Below are 18,273 nucleotides of genomic sequence, written 5' to 3' on the forward strand. Positions count from 1 at the left end.
TGGAAGTCGGCCATGGAGAGCTTTCCAGATAAATAGTTTAATTTTGTGAGGCAAGTTCAACTTCCATAGATCAATCCACGGCTTTTTCTGCTGCATATAATTAGGGCAAAGCTCCAGAGGCGGATGGTAAAATAAATAGCCAATTCTGTAACCTGAAGCTGTATCATATTGCTTGGATTTGTTCAAATCCCATTGCAACTTGTCACTACTCTGCTGAATTTTAACTGACAAAATCCTGTTTGCAACATCTTGGGGAAATAATTCTTGAATGAGATTCTGATTCCAATTTCTATCTTCAGTAATTAGATCTTTAACTCTTGGAACCAACTCAAAAATAGCCTGTCTATTTGGCAAGTTAGAAATCATTAAAGGATACGGAGGAGGCAGCCAAAGATCCAAGGAGAAGTGGGCATGTGGGTCTCCTTCACTTGACTATTTAGGTTAGTTTATCCCACTACGAACGAAAGAGCTCTGCGGCGAGCGAAAGGGAATGTGGCACTCGTGGACCTGATCCATGGTTACTTCGTTATCAGATTTCACCAGGAGGAAGATATGAGGGATGAAGGCCTGGACCGGAGTACCATGGAAAATAAACAACCTCAATATTATGTAGTGGACAAACAAAAGAAGGGGGGTTGACCCAACAATAAGATTTCGAATAGAAAAAGGGAATAAAGATAGAATAGAATTAAGAATATATTACAATAGAATTAAACAGAATTCATATTATTTCCATTGCGATATCCCGAAAAAGTAAATCAAATGATTCCCCTTTTATTCTTTTTTTACTTTTCTTTCAACTTCTCAAAGGTTCGGATATTCTCACCAGTACCCACAGCCCAATTAAGACCTTTTTCAACAATCTTTCGGCCTTCCAGTATGCTCCTCCATCCCCAAGAAGGTAAGACTCCAATTTCTACCGTTATAGCATTACCATTGCTAAAGTATTTACCTCTTAAGATTTTGGATAATAAGGAAGTAGGCTGTGTTACAAGTCGCCAAAACTGTTTGCCTAAAAGCGCCAGATTTTGGATTCTGAGATCTTTAAATCCAAGGCCTCCTTCTTTTCGTGGGCGAGTCATAGTGTCCCAGCTAATCCAAGCCATCCTCCTTTCAGAACCTTATTGTCCCCACCAGAACTGAGAAAGTAGAGAGTGAATTTCCAAAATTAAACCATCAGGCAACTTGAAGCAAGGCAATGTATAAATAGGAATAGCTTCTCCCACTGCCTTAAGCAATACGTGTCTACCACCTGACGAAAGAAGATTGCGCTTCCACCATTGGATTCTTTTCCGAACCTTTTCTTTGATCATACTAAAAGAAGCCTTTTTCGGTTTAAAGACTGTAGAAGGCAAACCAAGGTATTTATCCTGAGCTCCAATATGATTAATATTCATAGAGTTAGCCAGTAGTGTACGAGTAGTGGACGGAGTGTTGTGGCTAAAGAATACAGCAGATTTATTAAGATTTACCCTTTGGCCACTTATGCTTTCATAAGAATTCAATAAATGCAGGATATTTGAACATGCTTCAGGATTAGCCTTACAGAATAAAATGGAATCATCAGCAAACAGGAGGTGGTTGACCTTGGGACATCGCCTATGTATCTTAAGACCCTGAATTAGTCTATTTTGTTCTGCCTTGTGTAGCAAGAAGGAGAGACCTTCTGCACAAAAAACAAAAAGATAGGGGGATAGATGATCTCCTTGTCGAATACCTCTATTTGTTTTGAAGAAACCATAAGGTTGTCCTTCCACAATAACAGAATAAGAAACAGTTGTCACTAATTCTCGAATCCACATGATCCATCGGGAGTCAAAACCAAACCTCTCCAATATAAACCAAAGAAAGTGCCATTCCACCCTATCATATGCCTTACTCATATCTAATTTTAGCGCCATTTTATTTTCGAGACCCCTTTTTTTGTTCTTCAAGTAATGCATACACTCGTGAGCAATTAGGATATTATTAGAGATTAATCTGCCTTTAATAAAAGCACTCTGCGTAGGACTAATTAGTCTATTCATCATACCCTGAAGCCTATGTACAAATACTTTGGAGATAATCTTGTAAAAGACTGAAGATAGGCTTATTGGTCTTACCTGAGTCATATCTTTAGCATCAGAAATCTTGGGAATAAGACAGATCTGAGTGTGGTTAAAACCCTTCAAGATTCTGCCCCCAAAAAAGAAGCTCTTAACTGCTCGAAACACATCACTACTAAGTATGTTCCAGAAGCTTTGAAAAAATTTTGCTGTCATACCATCATCTCCTGGAGCACTTTGAGGATGAATGCTAAATGTTGCGCGTTTCACTTCCTCCATAGTCACTGGTCTTTGAAGCCTACGGTTCATGTGAGCTGTAACCTTAGGTTCAAAATCAATAAACAGAGGTTCAGGGTTCTCATGACAAGTGGAGGAAAAGATGTCCTTGAAATAAGATTCAGCCACATAAGCAATACCAGCATTTGAAGTAGCCACTTCACCATCACTGCCAGTTAGTTGCCAAATTCTATTCCTTCGAGTTCGATTTCTAAATTTCTGATGAAAGAAAGCTGTATTCTGATCACCAGATTTGAGCCATTTGACTCTAGACTTATCTTTCCAATAAGATTCCTCATTTTGCAATGCTTTTTCAAGTTTGTCCTCTATTTCTGAAATGATGTCGCCTCCATGAATTCCTGCTAAACGAAGTTCCTCTAATTTCGACTATAGTAAATCATTCTCCACCTTCGAATTAGATCTGTGTTCTTGCTGCCATCTGACAATTTTATGCCGACAACGCTTTATTTTTTGAGCTAGGATATACATGGCTGAACCATCAATCTGTTCATGCCAAGCCTCTCTAACAATCTGCCTTATTTCATCATTGGAACACCATCTTTCTTGGAATTTGAATCGGCACTTAGATCTCTCAGTTCTCGGATTAGAGTCTAGGAGAAGAGGGGCATGATCCGAGCCTGATTCTGACAGTCTAAGAACCGTTGCATTGGGATAGAGTTGCTGCCAATCAACTCCTACCAGGAATCGGTCCAGTCTTTCCTGTATCAACTCATCACCCCTCCGTCTATTTGACCAAGTGAATGGTCTTCCGACTATACCAATATCAATCAGGGAATTATCATTAATAAAACTATTAAAGGTTTCAATAGAAGAAGGAGATTTAGCACCCCCCACCTTTTTTCTCCAATTGATTAGAAATGGCATTAAAATCCCCCATTAACACAACCTTACCATCGAACTGTTGGGTGACTGAAGTTAATTCAGCAAATTGAGCCATTCTTGATCATTTGAATTGAGATAAACACCTAGAACACCATAGGGATCATTAGAACCAGCTGTCAGAACTGATGCCGCAATGAAAAATCTACCATGCTGTAAAATCTGAACAGTGCAACCATCCCTCCATGCCATTGCCAAACCCCCTGATAATCCATCCGGATCTACAATAAACCATTTCTTGAAACCACAAGATCTTAGTTTTCCTTCAACTTGTTGAGATTGGTTTTTTGTTTCACAGATAAAACCAACCTCGGGGGAGTAGGATTTGCAAATCCCTTTAAGATTGTGGATTGTCAGGGGTCTCCCCAAACCCCGACAATTCCACAAGAGCAGTTTCATATTTCTTTGGGTGCCACTTGAAGGCTGGCACCCTCCACCATCATAGCAATTATATGAGGGTTCTGAGTCTCTGATTTGTTGCTCATGGTGTAGAGAAAATCAGAATTGGTATTCAATGATTCCAAAGAGACATAAGATATATGGAATGAGTGAATTAGAAAACGGAATGAATTAAAAGAGGAATGAATTGGGAGAGAAAACGAAAATTAGGGAGCTAAGTGGAAAAGAAATTAAGAAAAGAAAGTAGAAGAAGATGGAAAAGAGTTTGACGAAGAAAAGACAAAGAAAGGTGTAACCATGGAGGCGGCACAATGAAACCCTAGCAGAACGTCGGGTTCTAGATGAGGAGTACGTACTCCCACACGTCAACATATATATATTGCCAAAATACTAAAATCTATTATTTAAAAATAATTATGCTACTAAAAAATTTTGTACGAGAACGTACTATATTTTCATAAGATATGTTGTATAACCTTTAAAAAAATTAATAATTTATATACTTGTGTAACAAAAAAATGTTAAGTCTTTTTTATTGCAAAAATAAATGAATGTAACGAGTTTAAATTAAATTATTTTTTGAAATGGTTAAAAAAAGTTTATTATTACGTAGTACTAATAATAATAATAATAATAAGGGGTAAGTACTGTTTTGGTCCCTAAAGTTTAGGGCCAGAATCGAAATCGTCACTCTTCTAATTTTAGATTTAAAATCATTCTTAATGTTTTTTTTTTTTTGTATTAAAATCGTCCTTATAATTTTTTTGGACAAAAATACCCTCACCACTACCAACACAATTACCTCCTCCACCACCACCAACACCAACACCAACACCACCACCACCGCCACCGCCATCGCCACCGCCACAACCAGCACCACCACCACCACCACCACCACCACCACCACCACAGCAAACAACAAACAGAGATCAATTAACAAACTTCTAATCAAGAAATTCAGAAATCAAGAAAACCAACAACTCAAAACCAATAATGATTCAACGGCGGCGACCTCCCTGTCCCCATCCCCCCTTCTTTCTCTCTCTACCCCCTGGTAGCGTGGTGAGGACAACGGCGGCAGCGCGGCGAGGACGCGGTGGTGATGAAGGCGCGGCGGCTCCAAGCCCGTGACCCCCCTCACTCGCGATCCATCTCTCTTCGTGGTTCTGCTCACGATGGCACGACGTAAACGGCGCGATGGTGGCGGCGACTGAAGCACGAACGGCGGCAACAGGGTCTGACGGCAGCAACGCGAGCAGCAGCGAGCTGCTCCCTCCCCAGCGCCATCCCCTCCCCCCCTTCCCTTCCCCTCCCCTCCCCTGCCCCTGCACCTTCGTATACCCCCCCCACCCACGCGTTTTCTTCCCCCTTCCCCAAACACGTGTTTTGTTTTTTTTTATTTTATAAATTTTATTATTTAAATAGGAATAGGGGTAGTTTAGGAATTAAATTAAAAATTTTAATAAAAAGGACGATTTTAATACAAAAAAATATTAAGGATGATTTTAAATCTAAAATTAGAAGAAGGACGATTTCGATTCTGACCCTAAACTTTAGAGACCAAAACAGTACTTACCCCTAATAATAATAATAATAATAATAATAATAATAATAATAATAATTAGTTATTGTAAATGTAGTAATTTTATTTTTAGTAAAATTTTTGTAGTTAAATAATTTTATTTTATGAAAATATTATTCATGGTCAGTTTGTTTTTAAAATTATTTGGTTAAAAAGAGATTTTGAATCAATCCCTACAACTTCTTTATTTAATAAAACCTCACAGATCTTTAAAGGACCACATTATGTTTTTTCTAGAGTACGTAAAATTAGCCATTAATAAATTAGGCTAACTCAGCCATGAAACTTATAAAGTATTTAGGAGGGAGGGAGAGAGAGAGAGAGAAGTGAGAAAGAGGAAAGGGGGTGTAGAGAGTTAAGAAGGGAGAAAAACCTCAAGTCAAATAATTTATAGGTGTCATACTTGCATGTGGTATTTATTATTCTTGGAGTAAATATCCATAGTCGTCCTTGAGATTCGCGCAAATACTTAATCTAATCCTCAAGATCCCGATTTTTCTAATGTAGTCCTCCAGATAGAGCTCCGAGCACTCAAAGTAGTCCCTGGGCATATTTCTGGTGATGAGTCATCACCGGAGCGCTGACGTGGCCTCGGTTTGCCACGTGGGAGGGCTCCAACGGTTAGTTGAGCTGGCTAATTTTCTATTTGTACCCACGTTAGTCCCTCCCATTATATCTAACCCTAAATCCCCAAATGTTCATAAACTTCATCTCTTCTTCTTGTTCATCGCTCTCTCTTCATTCTTCCGTCTAGGGCTGTTACTCTTGTCAATGATGAGTGGTGGTAGCACTGCAGGTGGAAGTTCTGTTCGTTCCCCATCTAGCTGGAACCGGACGAGAACACCAACCAAGAGCAGAAGACCGGGGCCACCAGAATGGTGTGGCTGTGGCTGCCGGCCGGTTCTCAGATGGTCTGGCACAGAATCAAATCCGAACAAACCGTTTTATGGTTGCCCCAATTATAATGTGGGTTAGAATATTTACTTGTGTTGTTATGATTGTCCTTACCTTACTGTTCTTCTGTTGTTCTTCTCTGAACTTTGATTGCTTCTTGGTTACACTCAAGTGAGAAGAGATGGTGCGGGCTTTTTGTGTGGGCAAATTTTGGGAATGAGAAACAGGTTGATAAGCCAGAATCTTGCGGTGATAATTATGAAGTGAAGATGAACTTTGATTGGAGGCTTCGGAGGTTAGAGGAGGATGTCCATATACAAAAAGTGATTACCCGGTTGTTAGTGTTAGTTGTATCTGTATTGATAGTGTTGTTGGTTATCTTGTATTGTAAATGATGAATGAGTTGGTGGTTTAGGGTTCCCTATTAGCAACAGATGTTGAAAAACTGCTTGTTGATGGAATGAAAATATTATTAACTATGAAGCTATTGTTATTTATGTTTGTGCATGAAATGAACTATAATCAGTAATGGATGAATAAGGCAACAAAAGTGATTGGTAAACCACAAAGCCTAGTGTATTAAGATAAATTTCATTGTTTATCAAAAAACAACAAAAGACAAAGATAAAAGGCAGCCAAGGAACATGGAGCTACTATCAATAGTTTCCTCAAAAGCAAGGCATCTCAAAAATGCTAAAAGATCACAATTCACCATCTAGTCATTGTCCATTGAAAAAGACTAATTACACAAAACAGAAATCTCTAAATAGATTTATCTAAAGTCTTCAGTTCTTCTTTCTTGGTGGCTTAAATCCTGGGGTTGGGATGAATTTCATCACGTTGGCAAACTTTGTTGCTGTTGTTGAAGATGCACTCTGCAAGGGGTTCACTGTTGGTGAGGTTCCCGACAGAGAGGATCTTCTTCTTGGTGACAGCTTAGAAGGCCTTTTCAATCCAGGATCCTATAAGAGACAAACTTGGCATTAAGTATAATTGATCCACTTAAATCATAAAGGCATGAGTATATAAATTTTCAGTTACCTTTTGAGAATCCTCTTCCTCAGAAGCAATAGGCTGAGATATCTCGATCTCCACGTGATTGCTTTCCACATCATGTTGGCCACCATCGTTTTGGGGCTGCTCAACTTGTTGATCAGGCGTAGGATTTCCTTCATCTTTTTTCTTCTTCTCAGCTGCCTCGGCAGCAGCAGCAGCATCAGCATCCCTCTTTTTTTTGCAGCCTCTCTTTGTATGTCCCTTTTCACCACAGAAACTGCAGGTAAAGGTTCCCAACTGTCTTTTTAGATGTACACCATCTGTAGTATTACTCAATAATTTTGGATCAACTTTAAGCTTCTTAGTTCCAAAATTACTCTTCTCATCCACATCCATCCTCCTCTTCTTCTTTAGTTTTCCAGGTTTAGTCTTGATTTTAGGGGCATGGCTTAAACAGGCTATCCTCTTTACTGTTAGAGGAGTCAGAAGACACATCAAAGGGAACTTCATTGTTAAACACTTTGCTCCTGAAAATACTTGATCACTTAGACAGTTTCTGCTTGTTGCTCTTATTTGATTTAGTGCTCTGACTGGACTTCATGGGCTGACTGGTTCTGGTGGTTTTTGTGGGCTTGGTGGGCTTAGTGGGTTGGATGAATCTAATGGGCTTCGTTGCCTTTGGGGGTTGGTTTTCTTGGAAAGGTTGGTTGTCTTGGAGGATTAGTGTTTTTTGTAGGCATCTTGGTTTTGGAGTGTGATGGTTGTGTTTGCCGTGGAGATGTCTTGTTTTTGTTGCGATTGAATTTGCAAGAACTATTGGGTACAACCTTCGGGGTGGGAGCAACTATGAGTGCATGAGTCTCATTGAGTGGAGGGACTCACATCAACATCTGTAGTTGCATTACACTCCTCTCCACTATCGTCATCCAAGTACACAACTGTGTTATCTCCCTCTAACACCTCCGGCACTGACACTCCATGCTCGAAATATACATCAATCAATCCCTTATTTGTCCTAGCACAATTCACCATCTCTCTTATCTCTTTGTCACTGTTTACATTTCTCAACCCATTATCCAAGCCTTTTCCAAGAACATGCCACCAGCACTGTTTTATATCATTGTACCCAAACTCCTTATGTTAGTTCCGTATGTAGAAGACATCTAGAGTATCAGTGTCTAGATCACCTAACAGGTCTTGTTGTTTGGAGGATATACCATAATCCCTTCTGCATTTTTTTTTTGAAGTCACCCCCATGATGAAACATGATGTCCAACCTCTCTTCCATCTGCGAGAAATTCTAAATTTTCACTTAATAGAGGCAGAATTTGAAAGCCTACTAATGCATTATATATATAAAAAAAATCAACACCACAAGAACACATTTTTTTCCAATCCTGCATACATCTCCCTGTTTTATCCCTGTTTAATTCGGGTTAAATAGAGCAACCCCACAAACCCTAACCAACCTTCAAACCCTAGACACTACAATGACACCAAAACTCCCAAACCTCAACTACACTAACAACTTACATATCATCAACCAACACTGTATTGAAAATGCAAAGTAAAAAAAAGGAAGGTTATCTTGAGTCCGATCACAAAGTCGGAACCTCGTGCTTCTAGTGAAGGAGGGGAAGTATGAAAACAACTTTTGGTCGGATTACTTCTTCTCTCAACTTTTTCAAGCCAGCGAATAGAACCCTACGGTTACGCCATTGATGAGGAGATTAAGATGAAGTCAGAGGGTGGAAGAAGAAAAGACGAGTGAAGTGAAGTGTTTGTGTTGGAGAGAAAACTATTTTTCGTGCTAAATAACATCTAAACGGCGTCGTTTTTGGCTATCAAGGGCGCCAAACCAAAACGACGACGTTTTGGAGCCCTCTCACGTGGCAAACCCAAGCCATGTCAGCGCTCCGGTGATGACTCATCACCAGAAATATGCCCAGAGACCACTTTTGAGTGCTCGGAGCTCTATCTGCAGGACTATAATGGAAAAATCGGAATCTTGAGGATTAGATTGAGTATTTGCGCGAATCTCAAGAACGACTATGATATTTAGTCATTATTTTTTACTAGCTCAACTAGCAACTCATACCTTTTGCTTTTTTTTTCACTCAATCAAATTTAAGTGCCAGACGCATTATTCTTTACTTGCTCTTCACAAAAATCTTACACCCTTTTCCTTTCATTCACTTAATCAAATGTGTAACAGGTGTGATGAAATCTGATTGAGCATATGCATATATTGCCTCTTAAGAGAACACAAGCAGTTGCAAAAAACAAGTGGAGGGAATTAACGCACAAACAAATAGTAAAATTTCAAACTCAACTCTTATTTCACCAAAGTTACTCATCAAATTTGAGTTTGAGAAAAAGCCGGCATTTGCAGCAAAGCTGAACGGTCTGATTTAGAACATACTAAAATACAAATTGGCAAATGGAGTTTTCAATGTCTATATTGAAAAAAAAAAGTTCGATAATTCTATGAAGATAACACCTTCTCGACTTCAACTGTAACTTCTTTGGGAGGTTTCTCAGCATGAAGATTGGCGACGATCCCTTTCTTTGTATAATAATCAATCACCTGCATATACAGTTAATTTAAAACTAAGTTAACATGGTAAAGCAAAGCACTATGTTTAAAAGACGAGATAGAGCACTCAGAATCATACTGGTTCAGTTTGCTTATGAAATGCATCCAGCCTTGACTTAAGGACTGCTGCAGTGTCATCCTTACGCTGGATAAGAGGTTCGCCAGTCACCTAAGAAGAAGTTGACAATCAATATTGACACTACAGCATATTACTTAAAGCAACAATGTGAGAACAAAGTTGACAATAAATATTGACACTACAGCATATTACATAAAGCAACAATGTTATACTCTGTGAGACTATGACATTCTCTTCGGCCTAAAATATGATCACCTTCCTTCTTTGTTAGCTTTGGTTCTATAAAAAATACTAGAATGGATACCATTTCAATGGCTGCTAAGTAAATTTATTTCCTAATAAAGAGATGGTTAAATTATTCTATTAGTTCCAATAGTTTCAATAAATTTATAATTTGAGTCTACACTAAAAGTTTTAATTAGGTCCTTACTCCAGTTTTAAATTTGTAATCACATCTTGTCATTCCAAAAGGCATATTCCATGGTAGTGTTAGATGGATGAAAACATTTTTGTAACTTCTACTATTAAAAAAGAGATCTAATTACAAATTTAAAATTGGCGAAGGAACTCAATTGAAAACTTTTAAAATGTAGAGACCCAATTGCAAATTTGGAAAATCAGTAAAGACTAACAGAACATTTTTAACATAAAAAGATTTAACAATAAAGCCCGGCAACTTATTCTTCAACTTAATCAATATTTTTAATTCTAAAAAAGGAACAGTTAAAAAAATGAACATACATCATCAACCCCCGAAACTTTAGGAGGAGCAAATTTTGTATGGTAGCTTCTGCCACTAGATGGGTGTATCCAGCGGCCAGTTATCCTCTCCTCAAGGATAGAATCATCAATGGCAAAATTGAGCACCTTGTCAACTTTTAGTCCTTGTTTTTCCAGCATTTGATCAAGCTGCAAAGAGAGACATGGCAAATCCATATTGCACAGAAAACAGAAGAACAGCGAATATGGTCAATTATTTAGTTGTGTTTCAAATGTAATCCAACATTTCAACCGAAAGAATAGCTAGAGTGTGGAGAAGCTAATACCTTTTGTGCTTGGACAACTGTTCTTGGAAAACCATCAAGAATAAAACCTTTTTGACATGATGGTTTTTTCATAGCCTCATCTATAATGCCAACAACTAAGTCATCTGAAACCAACTCTCCCTGGAATATATCACATTATCAATCTCCTCATGAAATGCAGAGAGTAGAACATCAATCTGCAGAAAAAAAAAAAAATATGGATAACCTAACCTTTTCCATTGCTTCTTTAGCTTTGATACCAAGAGGAGTTTTAGCCGCAACAGCAGCTCTTAACATGTCACCCGTGGCTAAGTGGCATAAGCAGTACTCATCCTTTATAATTGGTGACTGCGTTCCTTTCCCAGAACCAGGTGGGCCTGCATTAAATTTTTTTCAATTATATACGGTATTCTGTGTTTCAAAATAATCTCATATATACAGTTTTATACTAGTAAAATACATGAACCAATGTTCTGATAAAATAAACTATGAAAAATAACCAGCCTTAGCTTGTTTAATAATTGGAACAACAATATTAGTTACTGATAGAAACCGCTGAGAACAAACAGAAGAAAATGAAAATGATAATTGTATTTATGGCTTCCTGTTACATAGATATTAAGGAATCAGAAAAAAAAATGGAAAAGAAGTACGAACAAAAACGAGAAAGGAAAAATACACAGCACTACTGAGCAGCTCTACCTCTCCCAATTCCGATTTCCGATCCAAAATACAGCCTATCCCTCTATGCTTTAACATCACTACAAATATCCCTACAATGGTTTAAAGCACTCACATGCAATAATTACATTCCTCACATACCTAGTGGCCAGCTTAGCAACACGGGACACCCTCAGCCCTTGCAACTTTTTTTTCATATTCTCAATTCTCCCTAAATAACCTTTAACCTCTCTCTTTTATAACTTCAATTCTATTAGGAGATGAGCACTATCTCTAACAGAAACATTCTGCATTGATTCAATCATATAAAAAGTGGTGAACGTGCCATTACAAAGGAACAATACAAATCTAGAAGTCTCACCATCTGCTACAAAGCAATCACGTGGTGGGTCAATTTGAAAGTTAACAGAAGAAGAGCAAAGACTAATTTTAACTCCAGTTTTGGAGGGCCAAATATAAAGTAGCAACAGAATCACACAACAACTGTAGTAGAAATTAAATTTACCATCCAATGACTTGTTATATAAATATATTCAATTCAATCTAAAACTTTAATGAAGCTACTCAACTGTGCTCTTTTTTCTTTTTCTTCGACTTTCAAATAGAAAGAATAGCATCTCGAAAATACATATATTAGGAGGAAAAAAAATACAAGAGTAAAATATCGTTTTTGTCCCCAACGTTTGGGGTAAGTACTAATTGTGTCCCACTGTCTCTAACGTTTAAATCGTCCTATTTGTATCCCTAACGTGTGTAAAAGTAAAAATGGGAAAGACATATGCTGTCACCCGGAGTACAAATCCAGTCAATAATCAAGTATACTAGCATACATAAAGTTATTACGACAAATCAAAAGAAAGAAAATCTAACAATTACATATCGATGAATAAAAAGTAAAAAGGAAAATATCGAAAACCAACATTTTTCATTCAACAATTAGCTAACATGTCTCTTGCTTCTTAAATTTCTCTTTCCCTCCATAGAATAACAATTCAAATCCTTAATCTTTACTCATCTACTAATGTATTGACCGATTGTTAGTTAAAGAAAAGTTGATTCCCTCGACCATAAACAAAAACTGAAGTACACAAAGAAAGAGAAAAGGATTCCACGCCAACTGATATATTGTGCTATCTCTACCAAGACAATCATTATATACATAAGAGAATGTCACACACTTCCCAAACAGATAAAAAACCTCCAACAAATGTATGCATGTAGATTCACAGTGCAGAGAAGTGTATCCAAATGACAAAATTAAATAGATAAAATCTTATAATTACAATAAGAGCATGCTCCTAAAACCACAACTCCGAATCAAAGAATGAAATTAAAAGCATTGACAACCACACATGAAAAAGAACAAGAACTAAACCTTGTATCACTGGTGTGGTTGACTACATGGATTATACAATGCAATGGTGCCATAATAATAGATGAACAGAATACTTATCATGGTAAAGAATCTCCATCATCAATTATAGAACTGAACATTAGTTAAATCTCCATTGTTTTTTCGCATCAAATCAGAACAAGAAACAAATTCTTTTCTTTTCACTTTCCACCCTTAAAACAAAACAAAACAAAACAAAATAGCACATACATTCAGTAGCTCATGGAATAACAGGAATGAACCCTAACATCCGCAACAAAATTCCAAAGCCGCTAACTTTTTGTTTATTTTTGTACGGAGACACCAAAAAGCATAGAATTTTGTGGTACACGTTATGGAATTTTCGGATCTGAAGCTAAACAAACGGAGAAAGAAAGAGTTATACCAATTAGAATGAGACGCTTATCAGGCTTAGCGGAACACTTGAAACGACGGAGGAGCTCCGTCATGAGATCCATGGAGGGAACATCTTCCAAGTTCGGTGCTGCACTACTGCTCCCCATTTCTCTCTCTCTCTCTCTCTCTCCACTGCAACAAAAAAACCGCTTCTTTTTCTTCTTGTTGTTGCCGTTGATATGGTGGTTAATGGCGCTTTGGTTGTTAGGGACAGCGCCTGAAACAGAGACAGAAACACGCGTAGTGGAATGAGGGATATGTTCTCTCTCTCTCTCTCTCTCTCTCTCTCTCTCTCTCTCTCTGTGAGTGAGAGTAAACGGCACAGAGGGCAATGTCGTTTTGTTGGTACCTGGCTTGGCTTTGGTTGCTGTGCCACAATCCAAGTTGCAAAGTTTTGAGATTCGGAGCTTCCAAAGCTGAAAATTCTGGAGCGCGGTCTTACCGTATTGGTAGGTTCGCTTTTCTAGTTTATATTGAGTGGCTTGACTATATTGCCCCTTGGTTCGGTGGCCACTGTTTTAGGTGACTGCTGAGGGTGATTTCTATGGGTAGGTGCATTGATTTTTAATTTTGTTGAAAGGCCATTTTGTTGGTTGGTTTACCAATAAAATATGAGTAAATAGCCAAAATCGTCCATGAAAGATATTCCGACCTCTATTTTAGTCTTCAAAACATAAAGTTAATCAAAATCGTTCTCGAAAGATATACGATTGGTCACTATAGTACTTCCGTCAGTTGGATGATGAAGTGTCACATTAAGTGCCATGTGGCATATGATGACGTGGAAGGCTAATGCCACGTGTCACAAGATGATTGGTTAACGTGTCAAATCAATGACACGTGACATGTCACGTGACGCTTGAGATGTAAAAAAGTTATTTATAATCAAAATAGTCCTTGAAAGTTCAGATGTAAGTCATTTTCATCCCTAAAATTTTAAAAATTAATCAAATTAGTCCTTATATATATATTTTTTTTCTTGATAATATTAAATTTAAAATATTTTTTGATACTACTAATTTTAATAGAAATGTAATTGACAATCAAAAAAATTAATAATTATATCTTTTTTTCTTAAAAATTTTTTCAATAAAAATATCTCTCTCCTTTAATTCTTGTCAAAATTTCTGTTATTCTTTTCTATTCTAAAACATTTTTCTTACGTTATTACATTTTGCTGAAATATATATATATATAGGTTAACATACATAAATTTTGATTTTGAGCCTATAACTTTATTTAGGTTAACAAATACCTACATTTCAATTTTGAGTATATATATATATATTTCAACAAAATGTAATAATGTAAGAAAAAGATTTTAGAATAGAAAAGAATAAGACAGATTTTGACAAGAATTAAAGGAGAAACATATTTTTATTGAAAAATTTTTAAGAAGAAAAGATACAATTACTATTTTTTTGATTGTCAATTACATTTCTATTAAAATTAGTAATATCAAAAATATTTTAAATTTAATATTATCAAGAAAAAATAAAAAAAATTATATAAGGACTAATTTGATTAATTTTTAAAATTTTAGGAATGAAAATGACTTACGTCTGAACTTTCAAGGACTATTTTGATTTTAAATAACTTTTTTACATCTCAAGTACTACGTGTCACTGATCTGACACGTTAACCAATCATCTTGTGACACGTGGCATTAGCCTTCCACGTCATCATCCAACTGACGGAAGGACTAACGTGACCAATCGTGTATCTTTCGGGGACGATTTTGATTAACTATATCTTTCGAGGACCAAAATGGAGATTGGAGTATCTTTCAAAGACGATTTTGACTATTTACTCATTAAAATATGAATTTAAATTCACTTGTTTAAAAGTTCTTTGGTTTTAACCAACTTCAATTGTTTCAACAGGTAGTTTATTAGTCTGATTAAATAAATATTAAATATTTTATTTTATTTTATATATAAAATAATTTATTTATTAATAATAAAATTTTAAATAGAATTTTAATTTATGATGTATTAATTATTAATTTATTTGATTGAAAAATACAAAAAAAAAAGTCTTTCGCTTTATAAATCTATTTATTTTATTATTTTTTTAAAAAATATCTTTATATTTGAAAAAAATATAATTAAATATGATATATATTTGAAGGACAATTTAAACATAGTAAGACAAATAGACAGAATAAAAATTTTATATTTTTAAAAAATCTAAAAGTCTCACCACTAAAACACATGAAAAGAAGTTCAATGAGAATTTTAGAAATTTCGCGGTGTTCATATATAAAGAAATACATTAAATTGTTGATCAAAGGAGAAAGAACAAGGTTCATTGGACTAAATAAGGAGGCCGGCAAAAAATCTAATATTGCTTTCCATGTTTATTGAAAGGAATAAATTTAACATTAATTTTAAAATTATTTAGTCCATCTTTCACTTTGATTTGTTATTAAGATTTGTCAAAAGATTTAATTTGATTTTGATTTGTTTAATAGTAATTTTAGGAGTTTAAAATTTAAATTAAATATGATTTACTTTAATAAAACCAAATTTAGTTTAAATTTGTTATCATATTTTAGGAGTTTAAATTTAAATCAAATCTGATCTCAATACGTTCAAATATGATTTAAATTAGTAGAACTAATTTTAGAATCATATCTTTTATTTAATTTCATATTTTATATTTTATTTTAGGAAAATTTGGCCCACATTATGGCTACTTTGTTAGAAATTTATTTAAACACTTTTTGCGATATAATTTGATCATTTTTTAGGAATAAAATTTCTCAGTTATTTTATACATATTTTTCTGTGTATTCAACTGAGATGAGTGATTTACTTTGCTTGTTAGGCTAAATCAAATTCAAAATTTTTGTCATTGGACTAAGTCAAATTCAAAGTTTCTATCATTCAGGTTATCTTAGTTTGGTCCCTCTTTTTCTTTAATTTCTAAAGTGCATATTTTTTAAAGTAATTAAAGAATGAAAAAAGATAAGAGTAGTGAGCTCAAAAGAAAAAAAAAAGTCATAAATTAAGTAAAAATTTGAGTATCCTAATTTGAATGATACATGTGAGAACTATATTATGTGATCTTTATTATTCTTTTTAAGGTTTCAAAATTAGAATCAACGAGGATTGAGGATGGTAATAATGACGGCGAAGGAATCTCATATGAAAAAAAAGTTTTTTAAAATGAAAATTCTTACTCTTTAAGGAAGAAATAATGCTGAAACTTATTTTGAATGGAAAAAATGTAGAGTTTATTTTTGCATGTTACAATCTTTTAGAGGAAAAGAAGGTTAGATTGATAAAAGCCAAATTTTTTGATGATGCTCGTATTTGGTGGAATGGATTAGAAAGATCAAGAAGGTAGAAAAAAAAAGACAATTTGCACCTAGTAGAAGCTGAAGAAAATCATGAGAAATCGGTTTGTACCATCATCATACTATAAGGAATTTTTTAAAAAGTTTCGTAAGTTAAAACAAGGATCAAAATTTATAGTGGAATACCACAAGGATTGTTGAATTTGATGACCAATGTTAATGTTAAAAAGGATCTTGAAGTTCTTATGGGACGATTTCTTATTGGATTAAACAAAGAAATTGCTGATAAAATTGAATTTCTACCATTATAAAACAATGAAGGATATAGTCAATTTGGCCATTAAAGTAGATAAGCAGTAACAACTTATGTAACTTGGCTTTTTTCAAACCCTAATTCTATAAGAATTTTTAAAAGAGTAAAGTTTGAGAATAAGACAAAATTTAAAGTCATAGATTTAAAAAAAAATTACATAGATTAACATAAAAAAAAAGAGTTTTTTTTCAATGCCAATTGTGAAAAAATTTGTTGAGTATGCTACAAATAAAGATGTATATTTAGAGAAATTAAAGATACAAAAATTTTTAAAATGGTCAACAAGAGAGAAAAGAAAAAAAATGAGAAAAATAGTGAGTGTTTGAGTGAAATCTAAGAAAGAGTTTAAAAAAAAAAAGAGAATAATGAAAGAGAGGAGTCAATGAAAAAAGAAACTAAGAATAACAAACATAATTGTGATAGATATCTAAAAAATTATACTCTAGATAAAAGTGAATTAGTGTCATTGAAATTTAAAAAGTCTCTAATCACTCATATTGAAACGAACAATGAATTGTCTAGTTTTTACATGTTAGATTTTTAAGATTTTATAGATTTATTAGTGAATTTGAAAGTATTAATGTGAATGAAAAGAGAGAAAAATAATAAATTGTATACTTTAGTGAGTAGTTACATGAATCAAGTCTCAAATACTCAAAAAATGAGAAGGTGTTTTATATTTTGTATTTGATAATTCAAGAAACTTTAAATAAGAGACATGCAAAGTGGATCGAGTTGCTTGATTATTTTTCATATGTAATTAAACAAGGTAATGAGAATGTAGTTACTAATGAGTTTTTCAAAAGGTTTGATTTAATCACTACTCTTACTCTTAACTTGTTTGTATTTGATTTATGAAGAATTTTTATGCAACTAAATCTGATTTTCATTTTACATATGTTGCTTGTGAGAATATTGTTTTAAAGTAACATAGTAAAATAAAAAGAATATTAGATTTGTTATTTATATATTTTTATTGGTCTTATAGACGTAGGAGTGTTAAAAAAAATTATTCGAATTATACTGCATGTAAGCAAGTTGAATCTTAAATATTGTCAAATATATTGTGCATTCCTTTACTTATTCTTACTCATATATGGATTGATATTTTTATGAACTTTCTGCTTGATTTACCTAGGGCTAAAAACATAATTATAATATTGTACTTGTTGTGGACAATATTGGTATGATGATAATTTTAATTGTATATCATAATATTATAAATTTTACACACATTGTTGAGTTATTCTTAAAAGAGGTTGATTATGTGTTAATTTATTTTTATTATCATATCTTACATATTAAAATGATTTGGATAATTATTTGTTAGACACTGAGCTTTCTTATAAAAATGTAATTTATAACTCTATTAGTTATTCTTTTGAATTTGTGAATGA

The 18,273-nt window shown here is 34.6% G+C and overlaps 2 protein-coding genes across 2 annotated transcripts; both read right to left on the bottom strand.

Moving 5' to 3' along the window:
• Positions 1-6,636: 6,636 nt before the first annotated feature.
• On the bottom strand, positions 6,637-9,567 carry LOC140176364 (uncharacterized). Its single transcript, XM_072206985.1, has 2 exons — positions 7,138-9,567; positions 6,637-7,058 (listed from the first exon to the last, which is right to left on the bottom strand). Exons 1-2 carry the CDS (start codon positions 7,600-7,602, stop codon positions 6,882-6,884), a joined length of 642 nt encoding a protein of 213 aa, XP_072063086.1. The 5' UTR covers positions 7,603-9,567; the 3' UTR covers positions 6,637-6,881.
• On the bottom strand, positions 9,405-13,768 carry LOC112722222 (adenylate kinase 4). Its single transcript, XM_025773201.3, has 7 exons — positions 13,612-13,768; positions 13,252-13,479; positions 11,024-11,169; positions 10,814-10,933; positions 10,509-10,676; positions 9,768-9,857; positions 9,405-9,679 (listed from the first exon to the last, which is right to left on the bottom strand). The coding sequence occupies exons 2-7, from the start codon at positions 13,367-13,369 to the stop codon at positions 9,578-9,580; spliced, it is 744 nt and encodes a 247-aa protein (XP_025628986.1). The 5' UTR covers positions 13,370-13,479; positions 13,612-13,768; the 3' UTR covers positions 9,405-9,577.
• Between the last annotated feature and the right edge of the window lie 4,505 nt (positions 13,769-18,273).

This window comes from Arachis hypogaea, chromosome 11 (genome assembly GCF_003086295.3).
Source record: "Arachis hypogaea cultivar Tifrunner chromosome 11, arahy.Tifrunner.gnm2.J5K5, whole genome shotgun sequence".
In the NCBI taxonomy this organism is placed as follows: Eukaryota; Viridiplantae; Streptophyta; class Magnoliopsida; order Fabales; family Fabaceae; genus Arachis; species Arachis hypogaea.

Excerpts from the sequence above, each read along its gene's own strand:
- LOC140176364 (XM_072206985.1), bottom strand. The coding sequence starts at position 7,602 with ATGAAGTTCCCTTTGATGTGTCTTCTGACTCCTCTAACAGTAAAGAGG. Across the intron at positions 7,059-7,137 it reads AGGAAGAGGATTCTCAAAAG|GATCCTGGATTGAAAAGGCC; the intron begins GTAACTGAAAAT and ends TGTCTCTTATAG.
- LOC112722222 (XM_025773201.3), bottom strand. The coding sequence starts at position 13,369 with ATGGGGAGCAGTAGTGCAGCACCGAACTTGGAAGATGTTCCCTCCATG. Across the intron at positions 10,934-11,023 it reads CTAAAGAAGCAATGGAAAAG|GGAGAGTTGGTTTCAGATGA; the intron begins GTTAGGTTATCC and ends GATATATTCCAG. Across the intron at positions 10,677-10,813 it reads CAGTTGTCCAAGCACAAAAG|CTTGATCAAATGCTGGAAAA; the intron begins GTATTAGCTTCT and ends CTCTCTTTGCAG.